This window comes from Microcaecilia unicolor, chromosome 6 (assembly GCF_901765095.1).
Source record: "Microcaecilia unicolor chromosome 6, aMicUni1.1, whole genome shotgun sequence".
Classification (NCBI taxonomy): Eukaryota; Metazoa; Chordata; class Amphibia; order Gymnophiona; family Siphonopidae; genus Microcaecilia; species Microcaecilia unicolor.
Genome location: NC_044036.1, coordinates 5,302,063 through 5,320,679, shown reverse-complemented (window position 1 = coordinate 5,320,679; position 18,617 = coordinate 5,302,063). Strand labels below are relative to the sequence as shown.

General features: G+C 47.2%; 1 protein-coding gene across 1 annotated transcript in view; it reads left to right on the top strand.

Annotated features, from left to right (window-relative positions):
• Positions 1-18,617, top strand: part of CFAP57 (cilia and flagella associated protein 57) — a 457,479-nt gene that overhangs the window by 257,568 nt on the left and 181,294 nt on the right. The window contains exon 13 of the mRNA XM_030205491.1: positions 15,416-15,571. Within this exon, the coding sequence (XP_030061351.1) occupies positions 15,416-15,571 (156 nt within the window). The remainder of the gene's footprint in view (positions 1-15,415; positions 15,572-18,617) is intronic.

Sequence of the window (18,617 nt, the reverse complement as noted above, 5' to 3'; positions counted from 1 at the left end):
GGTTGACAGATGCCCCTTACCAGGGAGATAACCTTTTTGCAGAGAAGATTGAGGAAGTCGCTGACCAAATCAAGAAGCATACAGATACTATATCTTCTCTTTCCTACCAGGCATCTTCTGCATCTGCCTCCTCATCCAGGAGGTATTTTGGCAAGTTGCGGAGTGCTCCCTATTACTATTCTAGGGGTAGGTACACTCCTGCAGCTCGCCAGTCTGCTCAGGCTAAGCTCCAGCGTGCTCATTCTTGTCAACAGTGTGCGCCTAAGGCCCCTGCTGCTCCCCAGCAAAAGCAAGGGACGACCTTTTGACTGGCTTCAGCAGAGTATAGCTGCTGTCAAAGTGTCCGTCCCGGATGACTTGCCGGTTGTGGGGAGGTTAAAGTTTTTTCACCAAAGGTGGCCTCTCATTTTCCAACCTCCAAATTGTCCACTGAGAGCCCATTCTTTCAGTTCTCAGCCCAAGCAGGTACTTGCAGAGGAACTCTCTGCTCTTCTAAAGGCACATGTGTTGAACTCATTCCACCAGGGGAAGAAGGGCAGGGATTTTATTCCAGGTACTTCCATGTGCAGAAAAAGAGAGGGGGGATGTGTCCCATCCTAGACCTAAGGGTCCTGAACAAATTCCTAGTCCGTGAAAAGTTCAGGATGGTTTCCCTAGGCACCCTTCTTCTCATGATTCAGGAAAATGACTGGCTATGCTCTCTGGACTTGAAAGATACATATACACACATCCCGATACTTCCAGCCCACTGGAAGTATCTTCGATTTCGGCTGGGAACACATCACTTTCAGTACTGCATGTTGCCTTTTGGTCTCGCATCAGCTCCCATGGTCTGTACCAAGTGTCTAGTGGTAGTCATAGCGTCGCTACGCAGACTTGGAGCTCATGTGTTCCCTTATCTCAACGATTGGCTGGTGAAGAGCACCTTGGAGGATCTAGGGTTCTTTCACCGGGGGGGGGGGGGGGGGCATCACGCTGTTCCGGGGGGGCACTGCACCCGGGGGCGGGGCGCATCGGTGATCCGCCCCGGGTGTCAGCCCCCCTAAGAACGCCACTGGGTTCACCTTAGTGCAACATCAGCGTGTAAAATGTAAGCCTATCTCTGGATAGTCTTTAGTTGTTCGATTCATGAGAGGTTTGCTTTTGTCAAAGCCCCCTGTCAAACCTCCACCAGTGTCATGGGATCTCAAAGTTGTTCTCACCCAGCTGATGAAAGCTCTTTTGAGCCACTGAATTCCTGCCATCTGAAGTACTTGACCTGGAAGGTCGTTTTCTTGGTGGCTGTTACTTCAGCTCGTAGGGTCAGTGAGCTTCAAGCCTTAGTAGTGGATGCACCTTATACTAAGTTTCATCACAACAGAGTAATCCTCCGCACGCACCCTATGTTCCTGCCAAAGGTGGTGTCAGAGTTCCATCTGAACCAGTTGTTTGTCTTGCCAACATTCTTTCCCTAACCTCATGCCCATCCTGGCGAAAGCAGCTTGCACACCTTGAACTGCAAGAGAGCATTGGCCTTTTACGTGAAGCAGACAAAGCCCTTCAGACAGTCCGCTCAGCTTTTTGTTTCTTTTGATCCCAACAGGATGGGGGTTGCCATTGGGAAACGCACCATATCCGCTGGCAGATTGCATTTCCTTCGCTTGTGCCCAGGCTGGGCTGACTTTGGAGGGTCATGTCATGGCTCATAATGTCAGAGCCATGGCTGCGTCTGTAGCCCACTTGAAGTCAGCCTCCACTGAAGAGATTTGCAAGGCTACACTTCAATCCACACATTCACATCTCATTACTGCCTTGGGCAGGACACCTGATGTGACAGTTGGTTTGGTCAGTCAGTGCTGTAGAATCTGTTTGGGGTCTGGAATTCAGCTCCACCCTCTTAGGCCCATTTTATTCTGTTCCAGGCTGCACTCTAATCTAGTTTGTATATAGTTTCATGTTAATCTGCATTTATGTCCTTGCCGTTGTGAGGCCCAATTGACCACTGTTTGTTGTTTTGGGTGCTAGGGATTCCTCACTTGTGAGAATAAGCATGCCTGCTTGTCCCCGGAGAAAGCAAAGATACTTACCTGTACTTACCTGTAGCAGGTGTTCTCCGAGGACAGCAGGCTTCGTATTTTCACAATCCCGCCCACCTACTACTACTACTACTACTACTACTACTATTTAGCATTTCTATAGCGCTACAAGGCGTACGCAGCGCTGCACAAACATAGAAGTAAGACAGTCCCTGCTCCCCTTGGAGTTGTCTATTTGCATGTTTTTATTTGTGTTTTTGCTTTTGTATTAAACTAAGGCAGGCACTTCTTGCACAGTGGGCGGGAAGGCACTTGCGAATGCGCGCTGGAGCGCAGTTTTCGCTTCTTAAAGCTCTAGTTTTTTTATGGCAAATTTGCTGGGCTAGACAATGTGGACCGTGTCTACCGACGTGAGAATAAGAAGCCTGCTGTCCTCGGAGAATACCTGCTACAGGCAGGGCTGCCCCCAAGGCCTCGCCCCCAAGGTCATCATCGTCGCCGCCTCGCTGCAGTCCCCACCCGCCCCCCTCAGTCCGCCACCGGGCCGGGCCCCCTGTATTGAAATCATCACAGCGCCCCACCTGTCACTTCGCTCCGTGACTGAAAGCGCAGCCAGCAGCGGCAGATCAGATTCGACTCCTTTCGGGCCTTCCCTCCGTGTCCCGCCCTCGCGGAAGTTACATCAGACGAGGGCGGGTTAGATTAGGGACCGTGGCGACGGGCCCCCCCTTGGGGCGTATCTGCGTGGGGCCTGGGCCCCCGTAGATTTGGCCCTGGACCCCCCTGCCGACGACCCTCTCCACCCCCCTCCAGCTGTTGCCTATCTTTGCTGGCGGGGGACCCCAACGCCCGCCAGCTGAGGTCCTCTCTTCCGTTGAACAAAGCTTCCTGTTCTGAGTCTGACATCCTGCACGTACAACGTGCAGGACGTCAGACTCAGAATTTGAAACTGAAGGAAGCTTTGCTGCAATGGAAGAGAGGACCTTGGCTGGCGGAGGTTGGGGTCCCCCGCCAGCAAAGGTAGGCGGCGGGGGAGGGTTGGCGGCGGGAGGGGGGTGGAGAGGGTCATCGGCGGGGGGGGGGGGTCAAAGTTGGCTGTGGGGGGGGCTGGCAATAGCGGGGGGGGGGGGGGGTTGGCAGCGCCGGCGGGGGGGGGGGGGGCTAAAATGTGCCCCCTCACTCTGGCTCTGGCCCCCCCTCCTGCCGAAGTCCAGATACGCCTCTGCCCTCGACATGTCTCCTTTTCTTCTTTGGGGCTTCTGGGCTTGGGTTGCAATTCACTCCTTAGCCAAGGCATTGCTTCCCTTTGCTGTCCAGCCTCTTGCCTTGCTTCTGGCTTCCTCCCCTTATCAAGGCACTTAACCTCATAGTAACATAGTAACATAGTAGATGACGGCAGATAAAGACCTGCATGGTCCATCCAGTCTGCCCATGACAAACTCATATGTGTATACCTTACCTTGAATTTGTACCTGTCCTTTTCAGGGCACAGACCATATAAGTCTGCCCAGCAGTATTTCCCGCCTCCCAGCCACCAGTCCCGCCTCCCATCACCGGCTCTGGTACAGACCGTATAAGTCTGCCCACCCCTATCCTCGCCTCCCAACCACCACCCCCTCTTCCCCTCAACTGCTCCGCCACCCAATTTCAGCTAAGCTCCTGAAGCCCTTTGACTTTTGGCAGGTTCCTTAACTTACTCCGTCTTGGAGACTCCTTTGGTTGACTTCCTCCTGTTGCCTTCTTGGCAACCCCAGTTGGTTTCTTATCAGTCACCGCTAATGACTGCTTCATGGCCCTCTGCTTGGCCTTGCCTTTCTTATGTTCAACCACCCTCAACTCCCAGGGGCAGTAATTATTTACATTCACAGGGCATTGTTGCAGGGCCATCCATGCTTCCTGCTATTCTTGCTCACTGATTCCCATCTTTGACCCTTGTTTCTGTTAAACTTCTGTGTGCACCCCCACTGGTCTCCCACTACTATGTGCTGAAGTACTGACTTTAACCCGCTACTCCATTCCGAGTTTTCCAAGTACCCATGTTTCAGCTTTTCTGGCAGCAGTTTTTATGTTTGGTCACAGCTTGGAGTGTCTCACTTCCTCTTTCCTGGGGTGCCTTCAGGAGCTAGCCTTTATTCAAGACAAATGGCTCCAGCTCTGGCTCCAACCACTATTCTGGACCAGCTTTTGCAGACTGCTCCAGCAACAATAGCAGTTCTGAGTTTCACTTTTCACTATGAGCAGTATTTGCTCCAAAACTGCTTTTCCACTAATTGCATTTCCTTCACATACTGTGCTTTAGTCCAGGTGCACAATTACAATTCATAAGAGCTTCTCATTCAAGAAGGATTTTCAGATCAAAAAAGTAAAAAAAACGTTCTAATACAGTCAGGGCCAGTCTTAGGCAGAGGCGACCGAGGTGGCCGCATAGGGCCCCGCGCTTAAGGGGGCCCCGCGCGGCGCACCTTAACTCTGCCTCTCCGACCCCCGCTCGCTCGGACCGCAACTGCATCATGATCCTGCTGCTCGCTCGTCGCTCCGGACTGTATCGTGATCGCTCGCTCCGCTCCCGCCACCTCCCCCCCCCCCGCTGAGCCCGCCGACAGCTCCCGCCTCCCAGTCCCAGGACAACGACGACGACAGTTGCAACTTGCAGCGAGTAGCGACGGCTCGGCCCCAACCCGACAGACAGTCGCAGCCAGGCACGACGGCTCCGCTCACCCCAGCTTTTCCCTTCCGCCTTCCCGCTCAATGTCCCGCCTTCTGATGATGAGGTACTTCCTGTTTCCGCAAGGGCGGGCGGGAGTCATTGAGCGGGAAGGGAAAAGGAGCTGGAGCGTGGTCGGAGGTGAGCAGCCATCACTGATGCCAGCAGCAGTGTTGTGCGACTTAAAGAAAGTCAAGTGGTCGTGGAGCGCTTGCCGCCTCAGCCTGGAGCAAGTTTGTGCCACAGTGCCACTAGTGCCAGTGCCATTCATCAAAGGCAAGGTATGAATAATGATTGATAGCTGATGATATTGAGAATGAGATTTGTTGTACTTTGGGTACAAAATTTAAAGAAAAACAACTTTGCCTTCAGGTGATCAGTGATTGGTTAACATGCTAAAACTGAACGTATGTAATGTAAGGCAGAAATTCTGTGGTTTAGGGAAAAAAAATGTATACCTGTACCTGAACAGGGCGGGCTAGCCCAACCACTAAGTGAGCTAGGCAGTTGCCACTTGCCTAGGGTGGCACAAGTTCAGGTAGGGTAACCATGGGACTTAAAAAGCACTTCAACTCATGCAGTGCAGTGTTACAACAAAGGAGAAGCCAGCTCCAAGAGAACTAGTCTGTCTCAGGCAGCAAGGCCGCAGGCGGGCTACAGTCATGATTCTCGCCTGAGCTGTGTTCTCCTTACATCCTGATTTCTGACAATAGCCCCTCCTCCAGCCTCTAAGCCTGCCATTCAAAGAAGGTATGATAGCTTTTGTTATAAGGAATTAGGAACCTTGTTAAATTAAAGTGGTCTTACTCTTGTTGATTTGCGAATGGAATCTTACATTAAAGTGATGATCTGGTGGTTCATTTGTGCAGGAGGTGAACCATCACTGGTGCAAGTGTGACTTAAAATAAAGTCTTTGTTTGAAATTTTATAAATTAAAAAAAAATTCTAAAAATGGAATAATCTTATCAATGGGGTGGAGCTAAGATGGGGCGGAGCTAGGGTGGGGTGGGGCTAGGGTGGGGCGGGGCTAGGATGGGGCCCCACCAAATTGGTCTGCATAGGGCCCCTCACTTGCTAAGACCGACCCTGAATACAGTAACATCACGGTCTAACAACTAATGAAACGATTACATTCTGCATTAGGGTTAATCCAACCTTTGCCTTGAGAACAATTAAGTTTTAAGATCTTTCCTAAATAAAATATAAGATGAACTACAGTGTAACTGAACTGGAATACTAGTCCAAAGTTTAGCACATTGAAAAGTGAATAAACGTTCCCAAATTAATTTACGATTCACATTCTTCATAGAAGGAAAATGTAAAGACAGTCTTTTCTTGCTCTTTGAATTAAATCCATTGCATGATAATATTAAGAATTGGGATATTGCTCTGTACATAAGCCATAGAGGCTTTTGTAAGCCAAACACAAGTTTGAAAGATTCAGCTGTCAACTTTGAGCCAATGTAACTCATTTAACAGAGGAGTAGCTTCACTATATCTACCTAACCTAAAAATTAGCCTAGCTGATGTATTCTCAAGCAATTGGAGCTTTTTTTTCAGGTTCACGTTTAGAGAGCAGTAACCTTTAGCATGTAACAGTATTTTATGTGCCTAAATGTGGCCCTTTAGCATGTAACGCAAAAGGAGTTGTGTGATCAGCAGGGCTCTCCCGTGAAGAAAAACAGAAGGACGAGGAATATAATAAATGAAACCTTTCTTTCTTCAGGACCCAACACAGCACTGTGTTTCGGCATAAAGCCTATATCAGGGGTCTACAAACAATGGGCATATTTTAAGAAAAATATCTGACATATATAAGGGTAAATATCCAAGTATCCAAGTACATTCTGGTATCTCCGCTCATTCTGCCTCGCCTCACCCTATGCTTGGAACAACCTTCCTCAGCCCTTACGCCAAGCCCCCTCCCTGCCCGTCTTCAAGTCTTTGCTTAAAGCCCACCTCTTCAATGCTGCGTTCGGCACCTAACCCTTACCGTTCAGTGAATCCAGACTGCCCCAATTTGACTGCCCCTATCGGACCGACCGTTCACTTGTCTGCTAGATTGTAAGCTCTTTGAGCAGGGACTGTCTCTCTTTGTTAAATTGTACAGCGCTGCGTAACCCTAGTAGCACTCTAGAAATGTTAAGTAGTAGTATAAGAACATATATGTTAAAATATAGATAGATGTGTGTGTTTAAAAGACAAAAGTCCATAGAGATAATAAAATATTGGATGACCAGAAAAAAACAAGTAAAAAAAACAAATAAAAAAGCAAATAAATAAAATGACTCCCATGTAATAATCTATGATATCCTGATTTGTTAAGAAGATCACATATGAAAAACAATCCAAAAAATATAATAAATAGTAATAAAACAATTAAAGATGTACACACACATAACATATATGTACATGTATACAGGTATACTCACACATGTATACACACATGTATACATAAGTACATAAGCACCGCCATACTGGGAAAGACCAAGGGTTCATCAAGCCCAGCATCCTGTCTCCGACAGCAGCCAATCCAGACTTCAAAAACCCGGCAACCCCCCTACCTCAAAATAATAATGTTCAATGGACTTTTCCCTCAGGAATCTGTTCAAACCCCCTTTAAATTCCATAAGGCCAGCTGCTGTCACTACATTCTCCGGCAACGAGTTCCAGAGTCCAACTACACGCTGAGTAAAGAAAAACTTTCTCCTATTTGTTTTAAATCTACCATATTCTAGCTTCATCTTGTGTCCCCTGGTTTTGTTGTTGTTTGAAAGTGTAAACAATCTACTACTGCTACTACTTAACATTTCTAAAGCGCTACTAGGGTTACGCAGCGCTGTACAATTTAACATGGAAAGACAGTCCCTGCTTGAAGAGCTTACAATCTAAAAGACAAATGTACAGTTAATCTGATAGGTCAGACAGATTGGGGCAACCTATATGTTCGAAAGGTTAGGTTCCGAATGTAGCATTGAAGAGGTGAGCTTTAAGCAAGGATTTGAAGATGGGTAGGGAGGGGGCTTTGCGTTGGGATTCAGGAAGATTGTTCCAGGCATAGGGTGAGGCAAGGCAAAATGAGCAGAGCCTGGAGTTGGCAGTGGTGGAGAAGGGTACAGAGAGGAGGGATTTGTCATGTGAGCGGAGGTTACGGGCAGGAACGTAGGAGGAGATGAGGGTAGAGAGGTAGTGAGGAGCAGCAGAGTGAGTGCATTTGTAAGTAAGGAGGAGAAGCTTAATTGTATGCGGTATCTGATCGGAAGCCAGTGAAGCGACTTGAGGAGAGGGGTGATATGAGTATATCGGTTCTGGCGAAATATAAGACGTGCGGCAGAGTTCTGAATGGATTGAAGGGGGGATAGATGGCTGAGTGGGAGGCCAGTGAGGAGCAAGTGGCAGTAGTTGAGGCGAGAGGTAATGAGAGCGTGGACGAGAGTTCGGGTGGTGTGCTCAGTGAGGAAAGGGCGAATTTTGTTGATGTTAAAAAGGAAGAAGCGACAGGTTTTGGCAGTCTGCTGGATATGCGCAAAGAAGGAGAGGGAGGAGTCGAAGATGACCCCGAGGTTGCGGGCAGATGAGACGGGGAGGATGAGGGTGCCATCAACTGAGATAGTGGGGGAAGAGGAGAAGTAGGCTTAGGTGGAAAGACGAGGAGCTCGGTCTTGGACATGTTCAGCTTCAGGTGGCGGTTGGACATCCACGCAGCAATATCGGATAGGCAGGCCGATACCTTGGCCTGGGTCTCTGCGGTGATGTCTGGTGTGGAGAGATAGAGCTGGGTGTCATCAGCGTAAAGATGATACTGGAAGCCATGAGATGAGATCAGTGAGCCTAGGGAAGAGGTGTAGATAGAGAAGAGAAGGGGTCCAAGAACAGATCCCTGGGGAACTCCAACAGATAGCGGGATGGGAGTGGAGGAAGATCCATGAGAGTGCACCCTGAATGTGCGGTGGGAGAGATAGGAGGAGAACCAGGAGAGGACAGAGCCCTGGAACCCAAATGAGGCCAGTGTGGCGAGAAGTAAATCGTGATTGACAGTGTCAAAAGCGGAAGAAAGATCGAGGAGGATGAGGATGGAGTAGTGGCCTCTGGATTTGGCCAGGAGCAGGTCATTGCAGACTTTAGAGAGTGCTGTTTCTGTCGAGTGGAGAGGGCGGAAACCGGACTGGAGTGGGTCAGCGCTGCGTATGCCTTGTAGCGCTATAGAAATGCTAAATAGTAGTAGTAGTAGTAGTCGAGGATGGCATGAGAGGAGAGAAAATCAAGACAGCGGTTGTGAATGGCGCGCTCAAGTATTTTGGAGAGGAAGGGTAGGAGAGAGATGGGGCGATAGTTGGAGGGGCAGGTAGGGTCAAGTGATGTTTTTTTGAGGAGAGGTGTGACTACAGCGTGCTTGAAGGTGTCAGGGACAGTTGCAGTGGAGAGAGAGAGGTTAAGGATGCGACAGATGGAGGGGTTGACAGTATGGGCGATGGTGTTAAGTAGGTTGGTGGGGATGGGATCAGAGGAACAGGTGGTGCATTTCGAGGAGGAAAGAAGGCGGGAGGTTTCATCCTTGGTGATCTCAGGAAAGGAGGAGAAGGAGGCCTGGGTTGGTTGGTTGAGGGAGAGGGTTAATGGGTGAAGAGGGGGGGTGATGGCTTGGTAGTGAACTCAAGGTTGATCTTTTGCACTTTGTCGTGGAAGTAATCAGCCAGTGATTGAGGAGAGAGTGAGGGGGGAGTGGGAGCGGGGGGCACCTTGAGGAGATAGTTAAGGGTGGCGAAGAGACGACGAGGGTTGGAGCTGAGAGAATTGGTCAATTGGGTGTAATAGTCCTGTTTTGCAAGGAATAGGGAGGAGTGGAAGGAGGATAGCATGAATTTATAGTGAAGGAAGTCTGAATAAGTAAGAGATTTCCTCCAGAGGCGTTCGGCAGATCGTGCGCAGGAGCGAAGGTAACGGATGCAAGGGATCAGCCAAGGCTGGGGATCAGTACGCTTTGTGGGATGGGAGGTGGATGGTGCGAGGGTGTCCAGAGCAGAGGAGAGAGCGGCATTGTAAGCGGAGACCGCTTCACATCTGTCTGCTCTACTCCGCTCTTTATCTTGTAGACTTCTATCATATCACCCCTCAGCCGCCTTTTCTCCAAGCTGAAGAGCCCTAACCTTCTCAGACTTTCCTCATAGGGAAGTTGTTCCATTCCCTTTATCATTTTCGTCGCCCTTCTCTGCACCTTTTCTAATTCCTTTATATCTTTTTTGAGATGCGGCGACCAGAATTGGACACAATACTTGAGGTGCGGTCGCACCATGGAGTGATACAACAGCATTATAACATCCTCGTGTTTGTTTTCCATCCCTTTCCTAATAATACTCAACATTCTGTGCGCTTTCTTAGCCGCCGCAGCACACTGGGCAGATGTTTTTAACATCTTATCAATGATCACTCCCAGATCCCTTTCTAGGTCCGTAACTCCTAACATGGAACCTTGCATGACATAGCTGTAATTCGGGTTCCTCTTACCCACATGCATCATTTTGCACTTGTCAACATTGAACTTCATCTGCCACTTGCATGCCCAATCCCCCAGTCTCGCGAGGTCCTCCTGTAATCTTTCACACTCCTCCTGCGACTTGACGACCCTGAATAATTTTGTGTCATCTGCGAATTTAATTACCTCACTAGTTACTCCCATCTCTACGTCATTTATAAATATGTTAAAAAGCAGCGGTCCCAACACAAACCCCTGCGGGACACCACTAACTACCCTTCTCCACTAAGAATACTGACCATTCAACCCTACTCTTTGCTTCCTATCTTTCAACCAGCTCTTATTCCATAGTAATAACCTACCTCCGATCCCATGACTCTCCAGTTTCCTCAGGAGTCTTTCATGAGGCACTTTGTCAAATGCCTTTTGAAAATCCAGATACACAATATCCACCGGCTCCCCATTGTCCTCATGTTTGTTCACCCCCTCAAAAAAATTCAGTAGATTGGTGAGGCAAGACTTCCCCTTACTAAATCCATGCTGACTTTGTCTCATCAGCCCATGTTTTTGTACGTGCTCTGTAATTTTATTCTTGATAATAGCCTCTACCATTTTGCCCGGTACCGACGGCAGATTCACCGGTCTATAATTTCCCGGATCTCCTCTGGAACCTTTTTTTAAAAATTGGCGTAACATTGGCTACCCTCCAGTCTTCCGGTACCACACTCGATTTTAGGGATAGATTGCATATTACTAACAGTAGCTCTACAAGTTAATTTTTCAGTTCTATTAATACTCTGGGATGAATACCATCAGGTCCTGGTGATTTACTACTCTTCAGTTTGCAGAACTGGCCCATTACATCCTCCAAGTTTACAGAGAATTCGTTTAGTTTCTCCGACTCGCCTGCTTCAAATATGCTTTCCGGCACCGGTGTCCCTCCCAAATGCTTCTCGGTGAAGACCGAAGCAAAGAATTCATTTAATTTCTCCGCTACGGCTCGGTCATCCCTGATCGCCCCTTTAACACCATTTTCGTCCAGCAGCCCAACTGATTCTTTAGCCGGCTTCCTGTTTTTAATGTATCTAAAAAAAAATTTTTCTATGTATTTTCGCTTCTAACGCTAACTTTTTTTCAAAGTCCTTTTTGTGCCCTCCTTATCTCCGCTTTGCATTTGGCTTGGCATTCCTTATGTTTTATCTTGTTACTTTCAGTTGGTTCTGTTCTCCACTTTTTGAATGATTATTTTTTGGTTCTAATGACTTCCTTTACTTTACTGTTTAGCCACGCCGGCTGACGTTTGGTCTTTTTTCCCCTTTTTCTAATACGCGGAATATATTTGTCCTGTACCTCCAGGATGGTGTTTTTAAACAGCATCCATGCCTGATGCAAGTTTTTTACCCTGCGAGCTGCACCTTTCAGTCTTTTTTTCACCGTTTTTCTCATTTTGTAGTAATACCTTTTCTAAAGTTAAACGCTAGTGTATTTGATTTCCTAAGTTCACTTACTTCAATGCCAATATCAAAACTGATCATATTATGATCACTGTTATCAAGCGGCTCTCGCACCGTTACTCCCCGCACCAGATCATGAGCTCCAGTAATGACTAAGTCTAGTATTTTCCTTCTCGTCGGCTCCTGAACCAGCTGTTCCATGAAGCTGTCCTTGATTTCATCAAGAAATTTCACCTCCCTAGCATGTACCGATGTTACATTAACCCAGTCTATATGTGGATAATTGAAATCACCCATTAATATTACATTGCCCAATTTATTCGCTTCCCTAATTTCCTTTGACATTGCTGCATCCGTCCGCTCGTCCTGGCCAGGCGGAAGGTAGCACACTCCTATCACCGTCCTTCTAAAGATTCCAATAGGGGTTTTGTCTCCTGCAATATTTGCAGCCTATCTGAGTCAAGGTTCTCATTTACATACAGTGCTACCCCTCCTTCTATCCTGTCCACCCTATCGCTACGATATTATTTGTAGCCCAGTATGACTGTGTCCCATTGGTTTTCTTCCTTCCACCAGGTCTCAGAGATGCCAATAATATCCCTGCGCATGGAACAGGTAGTATTTCAGAAAATGCTACACTAGAGGATCTGGATTTGAGCTTCCTTCCTAAAAGCCTAAATTTAGCTTCCAGAACCTCTCTCCCACATTTTCCTACGTCATTGGTACCCACGTGTACCAAGACGGCTGGCTTCTCCCCAGCACTATCTAAAATCTTGTCTAGGTGCCTCGTAAGGTCTGCCACCTTCGCACAAGACAGGCAAGTCACCAGGTGATCCTCACGTCCACCAGCCACCCAGCTATCTACATGCCTAATGATTGAGTCGCCAACTACAACAGCATTCCTATCTTTTCCCCTGTGGGCTGTAATCGGAGATACCTTATCCTGAACCATGCGCTTTTGAGCGACTGTCGGCCTTCCCCCCGTTTCTAGTTTAAAAGCTGCTCTATTTCCTTTTTAAAAGTTGATGCCAGCAGCCTGGTCCCACCCTGGTTAAGGTGAAGCCCATCAGATCAAAATAGGCTCTCCCTTCCCCAGAATGCTTACCAGTTCCTGACAAATCCAAAACCCTCTTCCCCACACCATCATCTCATCCACTCATTGAGACTCCGGATCTCTGCCTGGCGCTTGGGCCCTGCGTGTGGAACAGGTAGTATTTCAGAAAATGCTACCCTAGAGGATCTGGATTTGAGCTTCCTTCCTAAAAGCCTAAATTTAGCTTCCAGAACCTCTCTCCCACATTTTCCTACATCATTGGTACCCACTTGTACCAAGACGGCTGGCTCCTCCCCAGCACTATCTAAAGTCTAGGTGCCTCGTAAGGTCCGCCACCTTCGCACCAGGTAGGCAAGTCACCAGGCAATCCTCACGTCCACCAGCCACCCAGCTATCTACATGCCTAATGATTGAGTCGCCAACTACAACAGCGTTCCTATCTTTTCCCCTGTAGGCTGTAATCGGAGACATATCCTCGGTGCGAGAGGATAATACATCCTCTGGTGGGCAGGTCCTAGCTACAGGAGTACTTCCTACTTCACCAGGGGAATGCTCTACTTCCAGGAGACCTCTCTCCTCCGAAGTAGCACAGGGACTACCTAACTGGAGATGGGACTTCTCTACAACATCCCTGTAGGTCTCGTCTATGTACTGCTCTATCTCCCTCATCTCTACCAAGTCTTGAACTCTAGCCTCGAGATTACGGACCTGTTCTCTGAGAGCTAGGAGCTCTTTGCACCGGGCACACACATATGACTTTACACCAACTGGGAGATAATCATACACGTGGCACTCAATGCAAAAGACTGGGTAGCACCCCTCCCACTGCTGGACTGCTGACTCCATCTTAGTGTTTTTAAATCTTATACGAGTAGCTATAGTATTAAGAATGTTAGTAAGATACAAGTGTTCTGTAGTTTATATAGGATATTGTATTATCCCTGTTGTGTTACCTGCTTAAATGGTAATTAATGGTAATGTATAGTAATGTAAGAGCACTCCTAGCTTATTAGCCTAATTACAGCACCTGCTATAAATGTAAAGTTGTCCTAGGGGAGGGTGGGTGAGGGAGGGGGGGGGGGGGGAATGAAAACCAGATCCTGCAGTGCCGGCTAGACCCTATCTGTTAATGCAAATGAAATGGCTCACTTCACTGGGTAGAGAAAAGCACAGCCCCAGAGAGCACCCCCCACATGATTTCAGCACAAAGAATAGGAAATCACCAGCTCAGCAATTCAATACAATTTAATGAAAAACCTTCTAGCCCAAAGTTGTAAAACTAGCAATTTTAGATTAAGGAATAGGATAGACCCACAGCAAAAGAAAGAACAGTGTGTTTTTTTTTCTCTCTTAAAGTTTTAGATAAGATATATACTCAAACAGTTATAGAAAAAAAGTTTTAGGGACGAGCATAGGGTACCATCAAAGAAATACCTGTACACAAGGTCACTGAGAAGTTTAGGAATCTCTGGAAAAGTCTGTGAACAAAATGTTCACATGTTGTAAAACAGTAAGTGGATGAAAAAAGGGGAAGCATGTATCAACCTGTAATAGAGGGAGGCCATGTGTAAGTGAGAAATCCGGGTTACAGAGTGCAGATGGGATAATCTAGGCTGAAAAGGAGCCCAAAGTTAAATGGGGAAATACAACAGTAAGCCCAAAAAGGGTACGGTGTGAGTACAGAGCATGAACCAAAAAATATATATGAGAGGTGCTGAAGAGTAAACAAAAAAATGCAGTGCATAAACGTGATAAGGAAATGTGGCCGATATTTAAGCCTAATTCATATCTAAGACACTTAAGTAAACCAGTAGGTGAGATTAAACTATGAAAAAATAAAATAGCAAAAGACAGACTGCAGGAGAGGTCACCTGACACCCACTGGTGAAAATTGCCAAGGGAGGGGGGGGGGGATGACCAATGCACAGACCGCCACTAGAAAAGCATGCACTTAAAGGGCAAAGGTCCATGGCTAGAAAAACAAAAAGCGCAGTGCAGATAAAAAGGGGAGCTATGGCTGAAAAAAATGGGTATGGCAGTGCAGAGACCCGACAAAAGCTAAAACTAAAAAATGAAAGGGCTAGAGCTTAACAATACCGTGCAAGAGGAGGTAAGAGAAAAAAAGGCAATGATAATGAAACAACAACCATGGGAAAGCGTGGCACAAGAGGTAGGGAGGAGAAACATATATGGAACTTGAAAATCCAGATTAAAGAGGGTGAAAAAACAAGTGAGAGATGGAGCCAGCCAAAGGCGCGCCAGAAGCAAAGCTCAGAGAAACATTACCTTGATAAAGACTCGGATCTAAAAAAATAGGATGGTCAGCTTGTGACACAGAAACAGCGTGCTGAAAAGCAGGATATCAGCTCAGAAACCGTTTTTGGGTTGGTCTCCCTTTTCCTATCATCACAGCTATCATCCTCCCATTCCCATTGGGTACCCTTCACCTTCTCATTCATTTTTGGTGCCGTTCTACACTACTCAGAGCCCTAACCTCTTTAGCTTTTCCTCATATGGGAGGACTTCCATCCCCTTTATCACTTAGCATGCAAATCTTACATTCATGCATACACATGATGGTAATCTGTAATCTTAACATGCAAATGATGTTTACATCTAGGCATGAAGGTTACAGAATTAGGGGGATAGAGCTTAGATTCCTGGCTATGGAGAGACTTAACTAGTGATTGTTCTCTGCCATCTCTCCTTTTCCAGAACCAGGTGATGCTAGAATTGAAGACACGTGTGGAGGAATTAAAAATGGAGAATGAGTACCAGTTGCGCTTGAAAGACATGAACTATAATGAGAAAATCAAAGAGTTAACGGAAAAATTCATCCAAGAGATGGAGTCTCTGAAAACTAAAAATCAGGTAAGATGAGAACAATGGCTGCAAAGTCACCTACCCAAATGCTGTTTAGTAAATTAAAGAAAAATCGAAAGAGACAAGAAGAGGCCTCGTGGCTGGGGATGCTGTAGAAGCAACATTCACAGTCGTTATGGGGAGAAATAGTGATATGGGCTTAACTTTATAAAGGAAAGGGCTTTTATAACATTGTGCAACCATGTACAGAAACTGTATACTGTAAGCTAATCTGAGTGCACATGATCTTGGAGGTGTAATTTGGGAAGAATGAAGACAGAGTACGAATGTGTTCTAAAAAATAAACATGTACACACCTAGAGAGGGGCATAATCGAACGTGGACGGCCATCTCCATGGGCGACTATCTCCGAGGACAGGTACACGAAGGGGTGGGACAGACCGTATTTTCGAAAAAGATGGGCGTCCATCTTTTGTTTCGATAATACGGTTGGTGCTGGGCAAATGCATCGGATTTGGGCGGATTTGAGATGGGCGGTATCGGTTTTCAGCGATAATGGAAACCGAAGCCGCCCAGCTCAAAAAAGACATTTGGTCGTGGGAGGGGTCAGAATTCGTAGTGCACTGGTCCCCCTCACATTCCAGGATACCAACCGGTCACCCTAGGGGGCACTTGTAAAAAGTAAAAAAAACACAGTAAAATACCTCCCAAGTCTATAGCTCCCTTCCCTTGGGTGCTGAGCCCCCCAAATCCCCCCAAAACCCACTCCCCACACCAGTACCATAGCACTTATGGGTGAAGGGGGGCACCTACATGTGGGTACAGTGGGTTTTGGGGGGGGGGGGTTGGAGGGCTCACATTTACCACCACAAGTGTAACAGGTGGGGGGGGGGGGGGGGCCTAGGTCCACCTGCCTGAAGTGCACTGCACCCACTAACAACTGCTCCAGATACCTGCATACTGCTGTCATGGAGCTGGGTATGACATTTGAGGCTGGCATACAGGCTGGGAAAAAAAGTTTTTAAAGTTCTTTTTTTTTGGTGGGAGGGGGTTAGTGACCACTGGGGGAGTTAAGGGAGGTCATTCCCCGATTCCCTCGGGTGGTCATCTGGGCAGTTGGGGCACTTTTTGGGGACTTGTTCGTGAAAAAAAAAGGTCCAAAAAAAGCAGCCCAAATTCTCGCTACTGCCGCCCTTCTTTTTTCCATTATCGGCCGAGGGCGCCCATCTCTCGGCCGATAAACATGCCCCAGTCCCGCCTTCACCACGCCTCCGACACGCCCCCGTTAACTTTGTTCGTTCCTGCGACAGACTGCAGTTGGAGGCATCCAAAATCAGCTTTCGATTATACCGATTTGGGTGCCCATGGGAGAAGGGCACCCATCTCCCGATTTGGGTCGAAATATGGGCGTCTTTCTCTTTCGAAAATAAGCCGGAGAGTAAACCAAATTAACACCCATTTGGAGCAGGTGCAAATTTGTGCATGGGCATTTGTGTTCTATTGGGGCTGATTCTGTTAACCTATTTTAGAAAGGAGTGTAAGTACAAGAAGTATCACCGTTCTGGGACAGACCAAAGGTCCATCAAGCCCAGTATCCTGTTTCCAACAGTGACCAATCCAGGTCACGAGTACCTGGCAGTCACAAAAGGGTAAAATTAATTTCTTTCTGAAATTAAATGAAGCTGAACATGCCCAAAACCGAGCTCCTCGTCTTTCCACCTAAACCCACTTCTCCTCTTCCTCCACTCTCTATCTCAGTTGATAACACCCTCATCCTCCTCGTCCCATCTGCCCGCAACCTCGGAGTCATCTTCGACTCCTCCCTCTCCTTCTCTGCGCATATCCAACAGACTGCCAAAACTTGTCGCTTCTTCCTCTTCAACATCAGCAAAATTCGCCCTTTCCTTTCTGAGCACACCACACCACGCAAACTCTCGTCCACGCTCTCATTACCTCTCGCCTTGACTACTGCAACTTACTCCTCACCGGCCTCCCACTTAGCCATCTATCCCCCCTTCAATCCGTTCAGAACGCTGCCGCACGTCTTATATTCCGCCAGAACCGATATACTCATATCACCCCTCTCTTCAAGTCACTTCACTGGCTTCCGATCAGTTACCGCATACAATTCAAGCTTCTCCTCCTTACCTACAAATGCACCCGGTCTGCGGCTCCTCACAACCTCTCTACCCTCATCTCCCCCTATGTTCCCACCCGTAACCTCCGCTCACAGGACAAATCCCTCCTTTCTGTACCCTTCTCCACCACTGCCAACTCCAGGCTCCGTTCATTCTGCCTTGCCTCACCCTATGCCTGGAACAATCTTCCTCAACCCCTACACCAAGCCCCCTCCCTACCCATCTTCAAATCTCTGCTTAAAACTCACCTCTTCAATGCTGCTTTCGGCACCTAACCTTTCGAGAAATATAGTATTTCTCTACACTTGTCTTTTAGATTGTACACTTGTCTCTAGATTTACACCTGTCTTTTAGATTGTACACTTGTCGTTAGATTGTACACCTGTCTTTTAGATTGTAAGCTCCTTGAGCAGGGACTGTCCTTCCATGTTAAATTGTACAGCGCTGCGTAACCCTAGTAGCGCTTTAGAAATGTTAAGTAGTAGTAGTAGTAGTAAGTAGTTTTTCCAGGAATAAGCAGTGGATTTCCTTAAGTCCACCGTAATAATGGTTTATGGACTTGTTCAAACCTTTTTTAAGCCCTGCTATGCTAACTGCTTTTACCACATTCTCTGGGAGTGAAGAAATATGTATTCTAAATGGACTATTTAGGGGGGTGGAAGTTATAAACATAGGCTACCATTAAGATGTGTTATTTTACTGTTAACCCCAGTTATTAGTAACTAGGACTCATTGTATAAAATTGGATCTGTGTTAAAATACCACATTGTTCTTTAATGCTGTTAATTTTTGTATCCAGCAAAAGTGTTGGAGTTTCTCAAATATTCTCTATAGGGATGGCATCGCAGCCACTTCCAGCAGCCTGCCAAAGTTATTTGGGTTGTTGCCAACACCAGTAACAGCAACTTATCTTGCACTCCTGTAGTGCCATCCACCGCTTTATTTAGTAAAGCAAC